Raw genomic sequence first — 22976 nt, forward strand, 5'->3', positions numbered from 1 at the left:
TCTCTCTGCGGTAGCCCTCCCTCCTGCTGTGCAGGTGGGCGTGCAACAACACCATTTTGGGGGGCTCCACGTCTCTGCGGCGGACCGCGTGGACTGCGATGCTGCTGGAGCTGGTCATGCTGTGCGTCCTCCGAGGGTGTCCACGCACCACCCATCTGGCAGGTGTTGGTCTGAGGGGTTGTGCAGGGTAGGTGGGTGGTTCCTCGGACTGGGGCTGCTGTTTCGTGTCGGTCTGTCCTCTGGCTTGGCGGGGGGTGGTGGGGGGCAGGGGTTGCCCTATGTGACGCGGTAGCCTCCTGCGTGGGTGAGGGCTCTCCCCTGTGGAGTGCACCTTGGCAGCTGCCACAGGCTGCTGGCTGCAACACGCCTGGTTGGAGAGAGACTGTTTCCCCCAGTGTGTGAAACAGTCTGCGATGCAGGTAAAATCCCACACTTCCTCTTTTGACAGCTGATTCAGCTCATTAACTGACCTCAACAAGCAAGGTAAGTACTCTCAAGTGGAACCCCGCTGGCTTTAATTGCCTGCGGGATTCCCACCAGCGGGGGCCACGCACGCAGCCCCGCACATCATCGGGGAACCCGGAAGTGGTCGGGATCGCGGCGCGATCCGGTCACATGACCTCATATCGGGATTTTCGGGGCCCCCCGCTGGAAACCCGACCCTAAAATCGAGTCCAGTGAGTTAGTGAATCTGCACAGACCTGGGGCCCGTTTTTACCAGGAGTGTGGGTTCTCGGCGGGTGGTCCTTCGGGCGCGTGAAAAACGCGGCGTGCGAATTGACTGCGTCCCTCGCGCGATCGCAGGATAATTGAGTTAATTAGCCGGCAGTTACGTGATCTCCGCTTCGCAGCTGCGCGCCGGCAGGCTGCGCATGTGCAGTGACGTCTGGAGCTCTATTTAAAGGGGCAGTCCACCAATGCCCCTCCAGCCACAACCAAGAGGTAGCGCAATATGGATCAACCCAGGGGTAAGGCTGCTCCACGCTTCACAGACCACGCCCTCCAGGTGCTGCTGGACGGGGTAAGGAGGAGAATGGAGTCGCTGTTCCCCAGTGACGGAAGGAAGTGCCCTGGCTCCGCCACCAAGAAGGCATGGGAGGAGGTGGAGTCGGAGGTCAGCTGCAGGGGCAACACCATCCGAACTTGGATAATTGTCGCAAGAGATTCAATGACCTCACCAGGTCCGGGAAAGTGAGTACACTGATGCACTCTGCCACACTCCGTCTTCCACATCACCTCAAACACCTCACAACCCCATCTGCACTGACACCACAGCGCTCCTGCAACAATCCTCACAGCCACTCAACTATCATCCTCACCGTGCCTGCACGTACCCACCGTCCCTGTCCCCACTCGACCACTACCACACACCCCAATCCCCATACAATGGGATGGCCATGCGGCACACGCATCCTCCCATCCATCTGCCACACGCTCAACGCACCCACACCAATGCTTGAAGCGTCTCACAATGCAATCATCACTCAATTACGCTTTTGTGTTTTGCCATCACTGAAGAGATGCAAGAACGCCCGGGAAAGGGCACGAACTGGAGGGGGCGCGCCACACGAGGTGGCTCTGACGGACGCCGAGGTGGAGGCGTTGGAGATTAGCCACACGCTGCATTGCCTGTCCGTGGCGGATGGCGAGGCTGGGTCTGCAGAAACGTCCGGTAAGGGAAAGCTGACACTCAGCACTCATGATCGTGAATGATCTTAGCGGCGGCGCACCTGAGCGGGAGCAGAGGAGAGAGACCGAGAGCGGGGATAAAAGAGCAGCGGCCCCAGGCCCGAGACCAGAGCGGCGGCGGACCTGAGCGGGAGCAGAGGAGAGAGACCGAGAGTGGGGATAAAAGAGCGGCGGCCCGAGGCCCGAGACCAGAGCGGCGGCGGACCTGAGCGGGAGCAGAGGAGAGAGACTGAGAGCGGGGATAAAAGAGCGGCGGCTCCAGGCCCGAGACCAGAGCGTCGGCGGACCTGAGCGGGAGCAGAGGAGAGAGACCGAGAGCGGGGATAAAAGAGCGGCGGCCCCAGGCCCGAGACCAGAGCGACGGCGGACCTGAGCGGGAGCAGAGGAGAGAGACCGAGAGCGGGGATAAAAGAGCGGCGGCCCCAGGCCCGAGACCAGAGCGACGGCGGACCTGAGCGGGAGCAGAGGAGAGAGACCGAGAGCGGGGATAAAAGAGCGGCGGACCGAGGCCCGAGACCAGAGCGGCGGCGGACCTGAGCGGGAGCAGAGGAGAGAGACTGAGAGCGGGGATAAAAGAGCGGCGGCTCCAGGCCCGAGACCAGAGCGTCGGCGGACCTGAGCGGGAGCAGAGGAGAGAGACCGAGAGCGGGGATAAAAGAGCGGCGGCCCCAGGCCCGAGACCAGAGCGACGGCGGACCTGAGCGGGAGCAGAGGAGAGAGACCGAGAGCGGGGATAAAAGAGCGGCGGCCCCAGGCCCGAGACCAGAGCGACGGCGGACCTGAGCGGGAGCAGAGGAGAGAGACCGAGAGCGGGGATAAAAGAGCGGCGGACCGAGGCCCGAGACCAGAGCGGCGGCGGATCTGATCGGATCAAAAACAACAACAGAAAACCAAGGAGTGACGTCACAGGACAGCAGGTAAGTGATTGGTTGGTGAATATTACTGTTTTTTTTCTTCTCTAAATTAGGGCATTGGTTTAAACTAAGAGCTGGGAAACTAAGCAGCTTTTATAGCAGGTAGTTTTTTTTTTAGTGAACGTAGGTCCCTGGTATAGTTAACATTTTCAAATTTCAACGTAATTTAAAAGGGGTAACTAAGCTAAGGCAAGTCATGGCAGCAGACCTCGCACCCGTGATATGCCCCTCCTGCAAGATGTGGGAAGTCATGGACACTACCAGTGTCCCTGCCGACCATGTGTGCAGGAAGTGTGTCCACCTGCAACTACTGACCGATCGTATCTCAGAGCTGGAGCTGCGGGTGGACTCACTGTGGAGCATCCGTGATGCAGAGAAACTCATGGATAGCACGTTTAGCGAGTTGGTCACACCGCAGGTAAAGGGTATACAGGCAGGAAGTGAATGGGTGACCACCAGGAAGAGTAAGAGGTGCAGGCAGGTAGTGCAGGGGTCCCCCGTGGCCATCCCCCTCTCAAACAGGTATACCGTTTTGGATACTGTTGTGGGAGATGGCTCACCAGAGGAAGGTGGCAGCGGCCAGGTTCATGGCACCGTGGCTGGCTCTGCTGCACAGGAGGGCAGGAAAAAGAGTGGCAGAGCTATAGTGATAGGGGACTCGATTGTAAGGGGAATAGACAGGCGTTTCTGCAGACGCAACAGAGACTCCAGGATGGTATGTTGCCTCCCTGGTGCAAGGGTCAGGGATGTCTCGGAGCGGCTGCAGAACATTCTGGAGGGGGAGGGTGAACAGCCAGTTGTCGTGGTGCATATAGGTACCAACGATATAGGTAAAAAACGGGATGAGGTCCTACAAGCTGAATTTAGGGAGTTAGGAGTTAAACTAAAAAGTAGGACCTCAAAGGTAGTAATCTCAGGATTGCTACCAGTGCCACGGGCTAGTCAGAGTAGGAATGACAGGATAGCTAGGATGAATACGTGGCTTGAGAGATGGTGCAAGAGGGAGGGATTCAAATTCCTGGGACATTGGAACCGGTTCTGGGGGAGGTGGGACCAGTACAAATTGGACGGTCTGCATCTGGGCAGGACTGGAACCAATGTCCTAGGGGGAGTGTTTGCTCATGCTGTTGGGGAGGGTTTAAACTAAAGTGGCAGGGGGATGGGAATCGATGCAGGAAGTCAGTGGGAAGTAAAGTGGTGACAGAAACAAAAGGCAGTAAAGGGAGAGTGTACAAAACATGACCGGGCAAATGATATGAGAAAGCACGGCAAAGACCAAGGGAAGTCTAGATTAAACTGCATTTATTTCAATGCAAGAAGTCTGATGGGCAAGGCAGATGAACTCAGGGCATGGATGGGTACATGAGACTGGGATGTTATATCTATTACTGAAACATGGCTAAGGGAGGGGCAGGACTGGCAGCTAAATTTTCCAGGGTACAGATGCTATAGGAAAGATAGAGCAGGCGGTAAGAGAGGAGGGGGAGTTGCGTTCTTGATTAGGGAGAACATCACGGCAGTAGTGAGAGAGGATATATCCGAGGGTTCGCCCACTGAGTCTATATGGGTAGAACTGAAAAATAAGAAGGGAGAGATCACGTTGATAGGATTGTACTACAGACCCCCAAATAGTCAACGGGAAATTGAGGAGCAAATATGTAAGGAGATTACAGACAGCTGCAAGAAAAATAGGGTGGTAATAGTAGGGGACTTTAACTTTCCCAACATTGACTGGGACAGCCATAGCATTAGGGGCTTGGATGGAGAGAAATTTGTTGAGAGTATTCAGGAGGAATTTCTCATTCAGTATGTGGATGGCCCGACTCGAGAGGGGGCAAAACTTGACCTCCTCTTGGGAAATAAGGAAGGGCAGGTGACAGAAGTGTTAATGAGGGATCACTTTGGGACCAGTGATCATAATTCCATTAGTTTTAAGATAGCTATGGAGAAGGATAGGTCTGGCCCAAAAGTTAAAATTCTAAATTGGGGAAAGGCCAATTTTGATGGTATTAGACAGGAACTTTCAGAAGTTGATTGGGAGAGTCTGTTGGCAGGCAAAGGGACGTCTGGTAAGTGGGAGTCCTTCAAACATGTGTTAACCAGGGTTCAGGGTAAGCACATTCCTTATAAAGTAAAGGGCAAGGCTGGTAGAAGTAGGGAACCTTGGATGACTCGGGAGATTGAGGCCCGAGTCAGAAAGAAGAAGGAGGCATATGACATGCATAGGCAGCTGGGATCAAGTGGATCCCTTGAAGAGTATAGAGATTGCCGGAGGAGAGTTAAGAGAGAAATCAGGAGGGCAAAAAGGGGACATGAGATTGCTTTGGCAGATAAGGCAAAGGAGAATCCAAAGAGCTTCAACAAATATATAAAGGGCAAAAGAGTAACTAGGGAGAAAGTAGGGCCTCTGAAGGATCAACAAGGTCATCTATGTGCGGAACCACAAGAGATGTGTGAGATCCTAAATGAATAATTCGCATCGGTATTTACGGTTGAGAAAGTATTTAGGGAACTTGGGGAAATAAATAGTGATGTCTTGAGGAGTGTACATATTACAGAGAGGGAGGTGCTGGAAGTCTTAACGCGCATCAAGGTAGATAAATCTCCGGGACCTGACGAAATGTATCCCAGGACGTTATGGGAGGTTAGGGAGGAAATTGTGTGTCCCCTAGCAGAGATATTTGAATCATCCACCGCTACAGGTGAGGTGCCTGAAGATTGGAGGGTAGCAAATGTTGTGCCTTTGTTTCAGAAGGGCGGCAGGGAAAAGCCTGGGAACTACAGACCGGTGAGCCTGACATCTGTAATGGGTAAGTTGTTAGAGGGTATTCTGAGAGACAGGATCTACGGGCATTGGAGAGGCAGGGACTTATTAGGAACAGTCAGCATGGTTTTGTGAGAGGAAAATCATGTCTCACGAATTTGATTGAGTTTTTTGAAGGGGTAACCAAGAAGATAGATGAGGGCTGTGCAGCAGACGTGGTCTACATGGAATTTAGCAAAGCCTTTGACAAGGTACCGCATGGTAGGTTGTTACATAAGGTTAAATCTCACGGGATCCAAGGTGAGGTAGCCAATTGGATACAACATTGGCTTGACGACAGAAGACAAAGGGTGGGTGTAGAGGGTTGTTTTTCAAATTGGAGGCCTGTGACCAGCGGTGTGCCTCAGGGATCGGTGCTGGGTCCGATGTTATTTGTTATTTATATTAATGATTTGGATGAGAATTTAGGAGGCATGGTTAGTAAGTTTGCAGATGACACCAAGATTGGTGGCATCGTGGACAGTGAAGAAGGTTATCTAGGATTGCAACGGGATCTTGATAAATTGGGCCAGTGGGCCGATGAATGGCAGATGGAGTTTAATTTAGATAAATGTGAGGTGATGCATTTTGGGAGATCGAATCGGGCCAGGACCTACTCCGTTAATGGTAGGGCGTTGGGGAGAGATATAGAACAAAGACATCTAGGAGTACAGGTTCATAGCTCCTTGAAAGTGGAGTCACAGGTGGATAGGGTGGTGAAGAAGGCATTCAGCTTGCTTGGTTTCATTGGTCAGAACATTGAATACAGGAGTTGGGATGTCTTGTTGAAGTTGTACAAGATATTAGTAAGGCCACACTTGGAGTACTGTGTACAGTTCTGGTCACCCTATTATAGAAAGGATATTATTAAACTAGAAATAGTGCAGAAAAGATTTACTAGGATGCTGCCGGGACTTGATGGTTTGACTTATAGGGTGAGGTTGGATAGACTGGGACATTTTTCGCTGGAGAGTCGGAGATTTAGGGGTGATCTTACACAAGTCTATATAATAATGAGGGGCATAGATAAGGTAGATAGTCAAAATCTTTTCCCAAAGGTAGGGGAGTCTATAACGAGGGGACATAGATTTAAGGTGAGAGGGGAGAGATACAAAAGGGTCCAGAGGGGCAATTTTTTCACTCAAAGGGTGGTGAGTGTCTGGAACGAGCTGCCAGAGGCAGTAGTAGAGGTGGGTACAATTTTGTCTTTTAAAAAGCATTTGGACAGTTACATGGGTAAGATGGGTATAGAGGGATATGGGCCAAGTGCAGGCAATTGGGACTAGCTTAGTGGTATAAACTGGGCGACATGGACATGTTGGGCCGAAGGGCCTGTTTCCATGTTGTAAACTTCTATGATTCTATCGATGATTCTATCACATGGCATCTGCCGCACCGCAACATTTGGCCACATGCCTGATATTGCCCTCTGTTGTCTGACAGGGCCGTCTGCGAGCGCCGTGTCCATTGAGGGGGATTCCTCAGAAGATATGCCGGTCTCTGAGGGTGCATCGTCACATATGAGCCAAGCATCCACCAGCGCAGATACACACACCTCGCTGGGTTTCCCCCCCCCGCCTCAATTAGCTATGATTGCACATGGTGAGTCACCGCGCACATGTGAGCATGAGCAGACCCTGATGGCAGGGTCAGCTGCGGAGGGTCCGCGTCAGTGGGAGCACTCTTCTCCAGGCTCTGCTCAGCCGGACCCAGATGCTGAACCCAGGGGGCCACCAGTCAAAAGGAGAGTCGTCGAGGGGCACCAGCACATTGCCGAGGTACTGGGAGAGGTGCCACACGGGAGGACCCTAGGCAAGACAGAGGGTCAGAGGGATCTTGGTGTGCAAGTTCACAGATCCCTGAAGGCGGCGGAACAGGTAGATAAGGTGGTAAAGAAGGCATATGGGATACTTGCCTTTATTAGCCGAGGCATAGAATATAAGAGCAAGGAGGTTATGATGGAGCTGTATAAAACACTGGTTAGGCCACAGCTGGAGTACTGTGTGCAGTTCTGGTCGCCACACTACAGGAAGGATGTGATCGCTTTGGAGAGGGTGCAGAGGAGATTCACCAGGATGTTACCAGGGCTGGAGCGCTTCAGCTATGAAGAGAGACTGGGAAGATTGGGTTTGTTTTCCTTGGAGCAGAGGAGGCTGAGGGGGGACATGATTGAGGTGTACAAAGTTATGAGGGGCACAGATAGGATGGATACTAAGGAGCTTTTTCCCTTCGTTGAGGGTTCTATAACAAGGGGACATAGATTCAAGGTAAAAGGCGGGAGGTTTAGAGGGGATTTGAGAAAGAACTTTTTCACCCAGAGGGTGGTTGGAGTCTGGAACTCACTGCCTGAAAGGGTTGTGGATGCAGGAACCCTCACAACATTCAAGAAGAAGCATTTGGATGAGCACTTGAAATGCCATAGCATACAAGGCTACGGACCAAATGCTGGAATATGGGATTAGAGTAGACAGGGCTGATGGCCGGCGCGGACACGATGGGCCGAAGGGCCTCTATCCGTGCTGTATGACTCTATGACTCTGTGACTCTATGACACTCTCCACAATCGCACAGAGGATGGAGGTGTCCAACTCCAGCATGAGGGGAATGTTGGCACAGGTGCAGGAGGGTATCGCCGAGATAGTGTCGCAGGGACGTGAAGGCATCTCTGAGATAGTGTCGCGTGTAGGTGCGGGAATGTCTGCGGTGGAGGACAGGCTAGACTCCCTCGAGCGTCACGCACAGCTCAACATTGACATCAAGGCAGCATTTGACCGAGTGTGGCACCAAGGAGCCCTGGTAAAATTGAAGTCAATGGGAATCAGGGGGAAAACTCTCCAGTGGCTGGAGTCATACCTAGCACAAAGGAAGATGGTAGTGGTTGTTGGAGGCCAATCATCTCAGCCCCAGGGCATTGCTGCAGAAGTTCCTCAGGGCAGTGTCCTCGGCCCAACCATCTTCAGCTGCTTCATCAATGACCTTCCCTCCATCATAACGTCAGAAATGGGGATGTTCGCTGATGACTGCACAGTATTCAGTTCCATTCGCAACCCCTCAGATAATGAAGCAGTCCGAGCCTGCATGCAGCAAGACCTGGACAACATCCAGGCTTGGGCTCATAAGTGGCAAGTAACATTCGCGCCAGATGAGTGCCAGGCAATGACCATCTCCAACAAGAGAGAGTCTAACGACCTCCCCTTGACATTCAACGGCATTACCATCGCCGAATCCCCCACCATCAACATCCTGGGGGTCACCATTGACCAGAAACTTAACTGGACCAGCCATATAAATACTGTGGCTACAAGAGCAGGTCAGAGGCTGGGTATTCTGCGGCGAGTGACTCACCTCCTGACTCCCCAAAGCCTTTCCACCATCTGCAAGGCACAAGTCAGGAGTGTGATGGAATACTCTCCACTTGCCTGGATGAGTGCAGCTCCAACAACACTCAAGAAGATCGACACCATCCAAGATAAAGCAGCTCGCTTGATTGGCACCCCATCCACCACCCTAAACATTCACTCCCTTCACCACCGGCGCACTGTGGCTGCCTTGTGCACCATCTACAGGATGCACTGCAGCAACTCGCCAAGGCTTCTTCGACAGCACCTCCCAAACCCGCGACCTCTACCACCTAGAAGGACAAGAGCAGCAGGCGCATGGGAACAACACCACCTGCACGTTCCCCTCCAAGTCACACACCATCCCGACTTGGAAATATATCGCCGTTCCTTCATTGTCGCTGGGTCAAAATCCTGGAACTCCCTTCCTAACAGCACTGTGGGAGAAACGTCACCACACGGACTGCAGCGGTTCAAGAAGGCGGCTCACCACCACCTTCTCAAGGGCAATTAGGGATGGGCAATAAGTGCCGGCCTTGTCAGCGACGCCCACATCCCGTGAACGAATAAAAAAAATAAAAAAAATTCAGGCCCTGACAACGGCTGTTCGGATTCAGGGTGAGCAACATTCTGCCGCCATAAACAGGTTGACAGATACATTGGAGGTGGCCTTGCAAGGTCTCACACACGTCATCCAAACTGCCGTCCAGCAGGCTGGAAGGGGTGATGTGGGCCTAGGCCATGAGAGTGAAGATGGTGAATGGGGACATGGAAGTGGGGACGCTACTCAAGGTGCCCCCACGTCTCACCCGTTGCCCCCCTCTCAACCAGTGCCCGCAATGGTGCCTCCTCTCCAGGTGGCCGAGTATGCCCCTGCACAGGTGCAGGAGGAGCAGTCTGTGGAGGTGCCCTCACGGGCACCGAAACCCAGGGGGCGTCGGCCCAAAGCATCTACCCGGTCAGGGCACGAACAGGAGCAACCTGCCACTAACTCTGTTGGAGCCACAGGGGTAGCACCACGTAGGGGTTCCCGAAAACATAAACCCAAGGTTTTCTGAACACACAGGGAATGCACCAGGGTGTCTGACGAATTGTTGTCTTATTATTTCTAGTCCTTGAATGGACATGCTCAATAAACACAATTGTTCTCACCACTGCTGCCACCTCTTGTCCCTTCTTCTGCGGCTTGTGCAATAGGTCCCTTCCGTGCGCCTCATCATGACGACGAACACCTGGCCCCAGCCATTGGGCATAATACAGTGGGTCCAGGAGTACAGGCACCACTCTTCTGTGGAGGGAGCTTGTATGGACCCTCGTCTGTGCACGTGATGATATGTGAACGCCTCACACAGTGTGATGTTAGGAGAACCGTTGGCATATGAGTGTCTCCCTGGCGTGACGAGCATGCAGGTGAGCCGGTGTTCGGCCCATGGGTCGTTCCTCCTCCTCTCGCTCGTACTCCTCCTCGTCTTCCTCCTCCTCCTCCTCATCGTCGTCCTCAATGTGGGTGGCGGGTGTGCATGGGGCCTCCTCCAGCGGCACCCCCCTCTCTGTTGTGCCATGTTGTGCAGGGCACAGCAGACAACTATAATTCGTCCCACTCTGAGTGGCGTGTATTGGAGCGCTCCCCCAGAACGATCAAGGCACCTGAAGCGCATCTTGAGCAGCCCTATAGCCTGCTCAATTGTAGACCTGGTAGCAATGTGGCTGTCATTATATCGATGCTGCGGCTCGGTGATGGGGTTCCTCAGAGGTGTCATGAGCCACGTGTGCAGGGGATATCCCTTGTCACCGAGGAGCCAGCCGTTGCCGGTGTTGGGTGCGTGGAAGAGGGGCGGGACGGTGTACTCCCTGAGGACGAACGCATCGTGGCAGCTGCCGGGGTATTTGGCGCACACGTGTAGGAATCTCTGGCGGTGGTCACAAATGAGCTGGGCGTTCATGGAGTGATACCCCTTCCTGTTGATGAACAGCCCTGGCTCATGTGGAGGTGCCCGTATTGCTATGTGGGTGCAATCGATTACACCCTGCACCCGTGGGAAGCCAGCCACAGCATGGAATCCAACCGCCCTCTCCGTCTGGCTGCGCTCATCCATGGCGAAGTTGATGTAGTGTGAGGCCCTGTGGAACAACCCATCGGTGACCTGCTTTATGCACTTGTGTGCAGACGACTGAGAGACCCCGGTGATGTCCCCCTTGGCACCCTGGAAGGATCTAGAGGCGAAGAAGTTGAGGGCAGTGGTGACTTTGACGGCGACGGGTAAGAAGATGCTGCTTGGTCCATCCGGGAGCAGCTCGTCATTAAGGAGGCTGCAGATGTCGGCGACTAACTGGCGAGTGACTCTGAGCCTACGTATGCACTGCTGCTCAGAGAGGCCCATGAAGCTGAGCCTCGGTGTGTAAACCCTGTGCGGAGGGTAGTGCTCCTGCGACGCATCTCTCTCTGCGGTTGCCCTCCCTCCTGCTGTGCAGGTGGATGTGCCACAGCACCGTGTTGTGGGGATCCACGTCTCTGAGGCGGACGGCGTGGACTGCGAGGCTGCTGAGGCTGGTCATGCTGTTCGTCCTCCGAGGATGTCAAGGCAGCCCCCATCTGCCAGCTGTAGGTCTGAGGGGTTGTGCACGGTAGAAAAGTGTGTCCTCGCACAGGGGTTGTGGTTCCATGTCGGTGAATCTTCTTGCTTGGAGGAGGGTGGTGGAGGGCAGGCGTTGCCCAATGTTACGGAGTGTCCTCCTGCGTTGGTGAAGGCTCTCCCCCCCCCACCTGTGGAATGCACCTTGGCAGCTGCCACAGGCTGCTGGCTGCAACACGTCCGTTTGGAGTGAGAGTGTTTCCCCCAGTATGTGAAACAGTCTCAGTTCAAGGTAAAATCCCACACTTCCTAATAAAACAGCTCAATCAGGTCAGTTAATGACCTGAAATAGCTAAATAAATAGTCAAGTTACATCCCGCTGGCTTTAATTGCCTGCGGGATTCCCACCAGCGGGGGCTGCGCGGGCACGCCGGCGCGTCAGCGTGGAACCCGGAAGTGGGCGGGATCGAGGCGGGATCCGGTCGGGGTCCTCCATTTCGCGATTTTCGAGGCCCCCCCCGCCCCCGCGGAGAACGCACCCGAGAGCGGGTGCTAAAATCGGGCCCAAAGGATATGGGGAAAGGGCGGGAAAGTGGAGTTCAGGTAAAAATCAGTTCAGCCATGATCTCATTGAATGGGGGAGCAGGCTCGAAGGACCGAATGACCTACTCCTGCTCCTATCCCTTATGATCTTATGGGGGGAAAGGGGAAGATCGGGGAGGGGGTGTTGGGAAGAGCGTTGGGGTGTGGGGAAGATCGGAGTAGAGCGGAAGATCGGGGGCTGAGGAGAAGATTGGGATGGAGAGGGGAAGATCGGGGGGAGAGGGGAAGATCAGGAGGAGAGAGGAAGATCGGGGGGAGAGGGGAAGATTGGAGGGAGAGGGGAAGATCGGGGGGAGAGGGGAAGATCCTGTGGCAGAGGGGAAGATCAGGGGGAGAGGGGAAGATCGTGGAGGAGGGGAAGATCGGGGGGAGAGAGGTATATCGGGGGGGAGAGGAGAAGATCGGGGGGAGAGGGGAAGATCGGGGGGAAGAGGGGAAGATTGGGGGAAGGGAAGTTTGGGGGGAGAGAGGGGAAGATCGTGGGGAGAGGGGGAGATCGTGGGACAGGGGATGATCGGGGGAGGGGAAGATCGTGGGGCAGAGGGGAAGATCGGGAGTAGGGGGGAAGATCAGGAGGAGAGGGGAAGATCGGGGGGAGAGTTGTAGATCGGGAGAGAGGGGAAGATCGGGAGTAGAGGTGGAAGATCGTGAGGGAGAGGGGAAGATCTGGAGTAGAGGGGGAAGATCGGGAGTAGAGGGGGTAGGTCGGGGGGAAGTGGAAGATCGGGTGGAGAGTGGAAGATCGGGGGGAGACTGGAAGATCGTGAGGGAGAGGGGAAGATCGGGATAGAGGGGGAAGATCGGAGGTAGAGGGGGAAGATTGGGGGGAGAGTGGAAGATCGGGGGGAGAGTGGAATATCGTGAGGGAGAGGGGAAGATCGGGAGTAGAGGGGGAAGATCGGAGGTAGAGGGGGAAGATCGTGGGGAGAGTGGAAGATCGGGGGGAGAGTGGAAGATCATTAGGAGAGTGGAAGATCGTGAGGGAGAGGGGAAGATCGGGGTAAGTTAGGGGGACATCGGTGGGGGGGGGGGAAGATGCGGACATCGGAGAGGGAGACATCGGATATCGGAACAGGTTTAAAAGGTGGGTGCATTTTATGTTTTGACTTCCTTCTATGGTGTTTTATTTAATCTATTTAGTTTCTTTTACCCTGCTCCAGCCCTTCCAGGCATGAATAAAAAGCGGTGGGCAAGCCACCCAGGTAAGTTAAAAATCGTTCTAATCATAGAAATTATGATTAGAATCATAGAAATTTATGGCACAGAAGGAGGCTATTCGGCCCATCGTGTCCACAAGGGCTGAAAAAGAACCATCCAGCCTAATCCCACTTTCCAGCTCTTGGTCCGTAGCCTTGTAGGTTGCGGCACTTCAGGTGCACATCCAGGTACTTTTTGAATGTGATGAGAGTTTCTGCCTCTACCACCCTTTCAAGCAGTGAGTTCCAAATCCCCACCACCTCTGGGTGGAATAAAAATCCTTAGCTTCTCTATAATCCTTCTACCAATTACTTTAAACCTCTGCCCCCTGGTCATTGACCCCTCTGCTAAGGGAAATAGGTCCTCCCTATCCACTCTATCTAGGCCTCTCATAATTTTATAGACCTCAATTAAATCTCTCATCAGCCTCCTCTGTTCCAAAGAAAACAACCCCACCCTATCCAATCTTTTCTCATATCTAAAATTCTCCAATCCTGGCAACATTCTCATAAATCTCCTCTGTACCCTCTCTAATGCAATCAAACCTTTCTTGTAATGTGGTGACCCGAACTGCACGCAGTACTCTAGCTGTGGCCTAACTTGTGTTTTATACAGTTCTAGCATAACCTCCCTGCTCTTATTTTCTATGCCTTGGCGAATAGAGGAAAATATCCCGTATGCCTTCTTAACCAAAAAAATCTCCCTGTCCTGCTACCTTCTGTGGACATGCACTCCAAGGTCCCTCTGTTCCTCTACACCTCTCAGTATCCTCCCATTTATTGCCTATTCCCTTGCCTTGTTTGCCCTCCCCAAATGCATGACCTCACACTTTTCTGGATTGAATTCCATTTGCCACTTTTCTGCCCACCTGAACAGTCCATTGATATCTTCCTGTAGCCTCCAGCTTTCCTCCTCACTATTAACCACACGGCCAATTTTTGAATCATCTGCAAACTTCTTAATCATGCCCTCTACATTTAAGTATAAATCATTGATATATACCACAAAACGCAAGGGACCTCGTACTGAGCCCTGTGGAACCCCACTGGAAACAGCCTTCCAGTCGCAAAAACACTCGTCGACCAATATCCTTTGCTTCCTGCCACTGAGCCAATTTTGTGTCCAACTTGTCAGTTTCCCTTGGATCCCATGGGCTTTTACTTTTCCGTCCAGTCTGCCATGTGGGACCTTGTCATAAGCCTTGCTAAAATCCATGTAGACTACATCAAACATGCGACCCTCATTGACCATTCGTGTTACCTCCTCAAAAAATTCAATCATGTGAGTCAGACACGACCTTCCCTTAACAAACCCATGCTGTTTGTCCATGACTAATACGTGCCTTTCTAAATGACTATTAATACTGTCCCTCAGAATTGTTTCTAATAATTTTCCCACCACCAAGGTTAGGCTGACTGGCCTGTACTTACTCGGTCTATCCCTTTCTCCCTTTTTAAATGTTTATATCACACAAACCTTCTGTTGGCCAATCATTTGCCATGATTGGGTGCAAGAATGGAACCAGATTCCCTACTTTCAGGGTCAGTGCACACTCATGTCTCACAGCAGCACTCAATGTCCCTGATAATGTTCCAGACTCTTTCAGACCAGCAGTCGTTTGCTTTGTGCCTTACCTTATTGCTTCTATCACATTTAGTTTAGCTTGCATGATCCCTCTGCAAACTATTTGGCTGAGACAACAGGCTACAAGGTGCAACTATTGGGTCAGTCGGTCATCTGCTGGATGGTTGACATGGAGCATCTGCCTTCTCAACTGCATGTTGCCTTCCCTCCACTCAGGATGCCACAAAATGATTGGCCTACTCGGCAACTGAGTCAGGACTGGCCAAGGATCCATGCCCTGAAATTGTTTTAACTGTTTCCAGAAACTAAGCTCTTGGCATTAATTAGCTAAGTTCCTTGCAATCTGTACATTCTCCTTCTCTATTCACAATTGCCATATATCCTCTATTTCTATTACCAGTACTCTGAAAGTACCTCTCTGAGCTTTCAATAGCCTTTTAAAGCATATATGCTTATGTCAACAAACCAAATGCAGTGAGAATTGCTCATTTTACAATATGGCAATCGACACTGTTCCTTAGATTTACACTTGAATGCATACTCTGTGTATTAATATTAAATGACAGGAGCGGGCTTTTGCCCAAAGTTCTTCATCCCACTTATATTGGTTTGCAAACAATGCAAAAGCTCCAAAAAATCTGTCTATGTGGTGCCTTCTTTAAATTTTAAAATAAAATTAGATTTCGTAAATTTGTTCTGCAGAGTTATGGGCTATATCACATGGACATCCACTCATCAGTCTTATAGTTAGTAAGTTCATCAGGGCAGCATTCGAAGCCCAAAAATTCACTTACTCTGTTCCAGGTAAAGTGCCTTAAGTACCTCAATGAGGTACATTTTGCTCTTTAACTGTCATCCTGCCGGCTTTAATTGCACAGTTGGATCCCTGGGATCTCAGAAGTCGGCGGGTTGGAGCCGACTTCCAAACCCGAACGGGATTTCCGTGATTTTTGGAGACCCAACACACCCGCATTTGCATCCTAAAATAACCCCCATTAGGTGAATTCTGTACTGTATGATTCTATGATTTTCTGTGCGGGGGATGTTGACGGCTGGGCCATGGACGGATTTAAACCCAAAGATGAGAATTTTAAAATTAATGCGATTTGGAACTGCGGGTCAGTGATGGTCAGTGCTGCCGAGCAGGACCTAGTCCTGGTAGGAAGGTGGTGGATGGGCGGCCAACCAGGAGTGAACTGGAGTAATGGAATCTGGTGGAGGGATGTATAAGCGTTTCAATGGCAATGGGCTGAGGAAGGAATGGAGGCGGGCGAGTGGATCACGCGGCCTTTGTGATGGAGGAAAGGGCATACAAAGGGCATACAAAAAGGCAAAAAATGGCACAGAACTTGACGAATGGGAAAGATGCAAAGATGAACAAAGGGTCACAAAACAGATAGTAAGAGCTACAAAAAGACAGTATGAAAAGAAACTTGCAAGGGATATCAAAACCAATACGAAGAACTTTTATAGTTACATTAGGATAAAAGAGGGTGGTTAGGAGCAGAGTTGGCCACGTAAAAACTGGAAGTGGGGATATTGTCATTGACAATGGGGAAATGGCGGACATGTTGAATGATTACTTTGCGTCAGTATTTACAGTAGAAAAAGAGGATAGCATGCCGGAAATCCCAAGAAAACTAATATTGAATCGGGGACAGGGACTCGATAAAATTAACATAAGTAAAGCAACAGTAATGAAGAAAAAAATAGCACTAAAGAGTGACAAATCCCCAGGACCAGATGGTTTCCATCCAGGGTTTTAAAGGAAGTAGGTGAGCACATTGCAGATGCCCTAACTATAATCTTTCGAAGTTCTCTAGATTCAGGGACTGTCCCTCTAGATTGGAAATTTGATTTTAAAAAAGGAGAGAGAGGGAAACCAGGGAATTATAGATCAATTAGGCTAACATCTGTTGTGGGGAAAATGCTGGCGTCTATAATTAAGGATAGGGTGACTGAACACCTCGAGAATTTTCAGTTAATCAGAGAGAGCCAGCATAGATTTGTGAAAGGTAGGTCGTGCCTGACAAACATGATTAATTTTTTTGAAGAGGTGACTAAAGTAGTGGACAGGGTAATGTCAATGGATGTTATTTATATGGACTTCTAGAAGGCATTTGATAAGATCCCACATAAGAGACTTTTAGATAAAATAGAAGCTCATGGTTTCGAGGGAAAAGTACGGACTTGGTTAGGAATTTGGCTGAGTGAAAGGCGACAGAGAGTAGGGATAATGGGAAGGTACTCACATTGGCAGGATGGAACTCGTGGAGTCCCGCAGGGATCTGTCTTGGAGCCTCAATTATTCACAATATTTATTAACGACTGAGATGAAGGCACAGAAAGTCTCATATCTAAGTTTGCCGATAACACAAAGATTGGTGGCATTGTAAGCTGTGTAGATGAAAACATAAAATCACCAAGCGATATTGATAGATAAGGTGAATGGGCAAAACTGTAGCATATTGAATTCAATGTAGACAAATGTGAGGTCATCAAAAAAGGATAGAACAGGGTACTTTCTAAATGGTGGAAAGTTAAAAACAGTGGATGTCCAAAGGGACTGAGGGGTTCAGGTACATAGATCATTGAAGTGTCATGAACAGGTGCAGAAAATAATCAAGAAGGCAAATGGAATGCTGGCCTTTATATCGAGAGGACTAGAGTACAAGGGGGCAGAAGTTATGCTGCAGCTATACAAAACCCTGGTTAGACCGCATCTGGAGTACTGTGAGCAGTTCTGGGCACCGCACCTCCGGAAGGACATATTGGCTTTGGAGGGAGTGCAGCGTAGGTTAACTGGAATGATAACTGGACTTCAAGGGTTAAGTTAGAGGAGAGATTACACAAATTGGGGTTTTATTCTCTGGAGTTTCGAAGGTTAAGGGGTGATCTGATCGAAGTTGATAAGATATTAAGGGGAACAGATAGGGTGGATAGAGAGAAACTATTTCCTTTGGTTGGGGATTCGAGGAGTAGGGGGCACAATCTAAAAATTAGAGCCAGACCTTTCAGGAGCGAGATTAGAAAACATTTCTACACACAAAGGATGGTAGAAGTTTGGAACTCTCTTCCGCAAATGGCAATTGATACCAGCTCAATTGATCAATTTAAATCTGAGATAGTTAGTTTTTTGGCAACCAAACGTATTAAGGGATATGGGCCTAGGGCGGGTATATGGAGTTAGATCACAGATCAGCCATGATCTTGTCAAATGGCGGAGCAGGCACGAGGGGCTGAATGGCCTACTCCTATGTTCCTATGTTCCTAAATCGGGTCATGAGCTCAGCTCGGTGTTACACGGGACCAATTTTACTGGAGCCGTTAACCAATGGAGAATAAACGGGTAAACATCTGCAGTAAAATAGCGGAGAGAGGAATGTCAATTGTACACGTTTAGTGTCCGCCTCCTAATATCACCCACAGTCATTTCTAGTCTGCAATCCTCAACCTTACCTTTAACTGTCCTCGTGTCAGAGACTCAATATTCATATTTTAACTGAGAAACTGCAGGAACAGAGTGAAACGGGTTTGCTTCTGTCCCTGGATTCAGTGTACACTGCGGAGAATCGGTATAAATTATAAATGAATCTCCAGGAGTGAACATGGTCAATGCAATTATATGGAAACTGTAAATGAACCGCTCATTATTATTGGATCATTCCTGTATGAGCACGGATTTTAACTTTATTCCCGAGAGAGGTCTGATTAAGATAATGTCCTGGACTTTGAGATGTTTGTGTTTTATCCACCATATTATTTACATCAGAGTCAAAGCTGCTGATGTAATGTGTTTGTTCCAGTGACTGTAACTAACAGCGATGATCAGGAGTATAACCGTGTCAGTGGAGATTTATCCCCTGTATAAATCAGGGCTCATTGGAATGGTTCAGCTCAGAGTGGTTGTCGGAGCTGTGGTTTCCAGACCAACAGAAGTCACTGCTTCTCACAGAAATGGGATATCCAGTAATTATTCAGATACAAGCAATTTATTATCCTGTTCTTGCAGCCATTGGAGTTCCAGGTAAGCCATTATCTGTTAATGGGGTAAATCGGTGTTAACTCTTATGTTGTGCTTGGCAAATTATTTTTTCTCCGTGCTTGTTTTAAACAGTCACCTGTTCTGCTCTATCATTGAATGATAGAATGAGTAAAGTCTCTGCTCTTTCGATCTTGTTGGAGCTGATGTATATTTGTAATTATCTTTGTGTATCCGCAATGCCACAGCATAATTAGCTGTACTGAATTGACTGTTGGATAATGATATCTCCTTAACTGCTAAACGTTCGGTCTTGTAGCAATTGCATTATATCTGTAATGTTATTTTATATCCAACCCTGGCATTGTTACTGGACTACTCTGTGTACTTAATGTATTGTTTAATAATGGTGTGCCATTAGCTTGTAAACGTTCGGTCTTGTAGGAGTTACTTTATATCTGTAGTGACCTTTATATATTGTTACTATATATTGTTATTATTTGGAATCAGGTGTCCTTGCTCCCCAATAACATGCTTCAGTTTAACTGGGATTTCAATGTATTTATTGGTTATCACTGTTATGAAATATCATTTCATTATATGTGCATCTGACGCTGATTCAGATGTCTGGCTTCTGAACTGAGTTTATTGCTGATTCTTTCACATCTCCTTCTCTGCTTCACTGTGGAAAAATTCACTGACTAACACTGGACACTGTAAAATGAAATGGTTTGATGTTATGTTGTCTCAGTTTTCACTGTATCTGTGGAATCAGGAGCCCTTCTATTTATCTGTAGATTATAAGTATGATGTTGGCATTGTGTTAATTGAAAAACCCCACCATTTATCGCTTTACTTTATAATTACAGGAGAAGGAATCTCAGTTATTTTGAGATCTGTCTGGAAGAGGCATTTGATTCTGTTTATTCCATGATTTGCAGATGAAATGAACAGTGTAGGTGAACAGATCGAGACTTGGATGATCTGTAGAAACATTAAAATATCCCACAGAGGCTTCACTATTAAACAAACTTACACTGAGAATAGGATCGGTGGAACACGGGGCTGGTGAACAGAATGAAGGCGCAGGATGATAGGATTTAATCGGATATGAAAATGGACTCGTGACAGAGAGTAGAGTGAGTGATAGAGAGGGTGAGTGAGAGGGAAAGCGAGAGGCTGTGGTGTGAATAATTCATCAGAATGAACTGCTGAACCTTCCAGTGGAATTAAACATAGAAAATGTGAATTGAAGGTTTTATTATGATGTGGTCAGATTGGGGGAGTTTTTATTGTGGGACTCGCTCCTCATGTTTTTATCCCTGTCAGGTCCTCAGTCTGTTTTTGTGAATGTTCCTTGTTTTTCCAACATAACATTAAACATAATTAAAATGTAGTTAAAACTTAGAATCAGTAATTTATCGATCATAATGAATTATTAGGATTGTGTATTTTTAAAGCTCGGCTGCATTCAATAAACAAGGAGATTGATTTAATTAATATTGTTAAATTTAATTTTAATTGAATGTACAAAGTAAATTTATTGAACATATATTATACCCAACACAGGTTCCCTGACACCAAGAACCCCAGAAATGAACTGTTGAGTGTATTATTTGGATAGTGTTAGTGGGACCGAGAGATTAGATTTCCTCTAACACTCTGCTGCCGTCTCTCCCTGTGAATCCCAGCCTCTCCTCCCACTGCATTGAATCCTCTGTCTCATCATCCCTTGCTTCAGTTTATCCTCTTTCCCAAACCATCTGCTTCTGAGACTCCTCCAGCTCCTACATGTCCTTTTACTTGTCTCCCTCCCAGTCTCAGTCACTGGCTCGATCTCCCATTGCCTTTCCCGTTTAGTGCCAGCCCCTGTCGGCTCTCTTAACCCAGAGCAACAAACCAGCTGCACCTCTCTCTGTCCCCTCACCTTCGAGATCTTTCCCCGTCCGTCTGGAGCCCAAATCTGGCTTTAATCTGCTGAATTCCAGGTGTGTAAAACCCCTTCTCCCTTCCCCACCGACACTGCGCCCTCACTCAGTCATTCTAGTGGATCCGCTGCTCACTTTATTCACTTTCTGTATCCATCTCCCAATTCATTGTTTATCATTGTGTTTTAAAAACATCTCTCTGCCTGAGAGCACTGCCCAGGTCAATGAATCACTTTCCACCCTTCGATGCAGCAACAAAGCTGGAAATTTCACTCTAGATCCTCATAAACTGCTGCTTTGCTCCGGGTCTGATCAATAATATCTCTGCTTCCGTTTTTGTCTCTTACAGTTAACTTGGTGGCGATTGTGATCCTGTCCCGAGGAAAGTGCGGTCTCTCCAAATGTATCAGTGTCTACCTGGTGGCCATGGCAGTGGCGGATCTCCTGGTCGTTATCGCTGATCCCATGTTAAGGTGGATTGGTGAGATGTATTTCCCAATTTCATTCATGAGAATTACTCCCGTGTGTAGTCTCGTTTACTTCCTGGTATTTGCAACCACAGAAGTGTCTGTCTGGCTCACAGTCGCTTTCACCTTTGATCGATTTGTGGCCATTTGTTGTGAGAATCTGAAAACTAAATATTGTACCGAGAGAACGGCGGCTGTAGTTCTGGGAACAGTGAGTGTGCTGGCCTGCTTAGAGAGTGTTCCCTGGTACTTTGCAATTGAAGCTGTCTATATAATTGATAATTTTCCCTGGAATTGTTTGGTTAAACCGATCTTCTATACTTCACCCGCGTGGGCTGCATTTGACATGCTTCACCGCATTTTAACCCCTTGTCTCCCGTTCTTGCTGATTTTACTGTTCAATAGTCTGACGGTCAGACACATTTTGGCGACCAGTCGAGTCCGCAGAGGACTCCGGGGCCGCAGCAATGGAGAGAATCACAAGGACCCAGAGATGGAGAACCGAAAGAAATCCATAATTTTACTCTTCAGTATATCGGGCAGTTTTATTTTGTTTTGGTTGACTCTGGTTGTATTTTACATCTATCGGAGGATTACAAAGGTTTATCATTACTCCGTCAATGATCCTCTTTTTATTACAGAATACACAGCAAATATGCTTCAGATTCTCAGTTCCTGCACAAACACGTGTATTTATGTTCTGACCCAGACTAAATTCAGAGAGGAGCTGAAGAACGCGGTGAAATACCCATTCAATCTAATTGTTAAATTAGTGAAATCATAGAAAGAGATGAAGGGTTTCAAACATTGGAACTAAATCCCATTTCATACTCCATCACCTACACTTCCCAGTGGACGGAAAGTACATTTTATATTACAGCACTGAATCCTGAAATGACCTTGAATCTGGTTCTGATGTTATATTTTTTGATAATCTGACCGATTGTGGCAGGACTTGTTCTGCGGATGATAAATGAATTGTTTATGTAAAGGCGGCACTAAAGAGCTCAGCTGGACTTCAACTAAATGGCCGCCAGGCAAAATGGGCAAACCTGCCAATCAAAGTCAATGCTGTGGGCCTCATCAGAATGTGTGCACTCCATATAACTGAAGAGAGAAAAAGGACAGAGATAGATAGATAGATAGATTTAGATGGATAGATAGATCGTCAGACAGACAGACATATAGCTAGATGTATGTACAGACAGACGGACAGATATATTGATAGGTAGATAGTTGGAAAGAGACATCCAAACAGGCAAACAGGTCGATAGAAAGATGATGGATAGATAGATAGGCAGACGGACAAACAGATAGACAGACAGATATATTGATAGGTAGATAGATAAACAGACAAAGACAGACAGCTAGATAGATGGATAGATAGATAGATTAGATAGATAGATGAGACCGTGAAAGCCATAAACAGAGCAAAAATCAGAGCACTCAGCAGGCTGAAAGAGAAATAGAAAAAACAAGAGAGATGGAGAAAAATATAAGGAGTAAAATATATTGAGAAAGAAATACATGGAGAAAAAGCACAAACAGGAAAGGAGCATGGATATATTCAAATAACAAAGCCTGAAATGAATCACACAGATTAAGAATAAGAGAAAGAGTGCGAATGTGTGAGCGAAAGGAAGTTGAGAGAAATGGGGACACAACTTGAGAAAGAAACTGAGAGTGGCAGAGGAAAAGTTAGGCATAAAGTGAGACAGACACACATGGAAAATGACAAAGCGAGATGGATGACATAATCAGTCAAGCAAAGAGAACTAGAAACAAAGAAAGAATCAGTGCAGGAGAGCGATAGACAGCAAAAGAAACAAAATGAGACAACAAAACGAAGGTGCAGATATCTTCTGGTCTACAAATGTCCAACGTAATTAATTAACAAG

At 48.7% G+C, this 22976-nt stretch overlaps 1 protein-coding gene across 1 annotated transcript in view; it reads left to right on the forward strand.

Moving 5' to 3' along the window:
- LOC137319486 (probable G-protein coupled receptor 139) overlaps positions 1 to 21862 on the forward strand; it is an 89401-nt gene extending 67539 nt beyond the window's left edge. Inside the window, exons 2-3 of the mRNA XM_067981643.1 lie at positions 18578 to 18728; positions 20961 to 21862. Coding sequence (XP_067837744.1) covers positions 18578 to 18728; positions 20961 to 21862 — 1053 coding nt within the window. The remainder of the gene's footprint in view (positions 1 to 18577; positions 18729 to 20960) is intronic.
- The last annotated feature ends 1114 nt before the right edge of the window (positions 21863 to 22976 follow it).

The sequence above is a fragment of the Heptranchias perlo genome, unplaced genomic scaffold, assembly GCF_035084215.1.
Source record: "Heptranchias perlo isolate sHepPer1 unplaced genomic scaffold, sHepPer1.hap1 HAP1_SCAFFOLD_85, whole genome shotgun sequence".
Lineage (NCBI taxonomy): Eukaryota > Metazoa > Chordata > Chondrichthyes > Hexanchiformes > Hexanchidae > Heptranchias > Heptranchias perlo.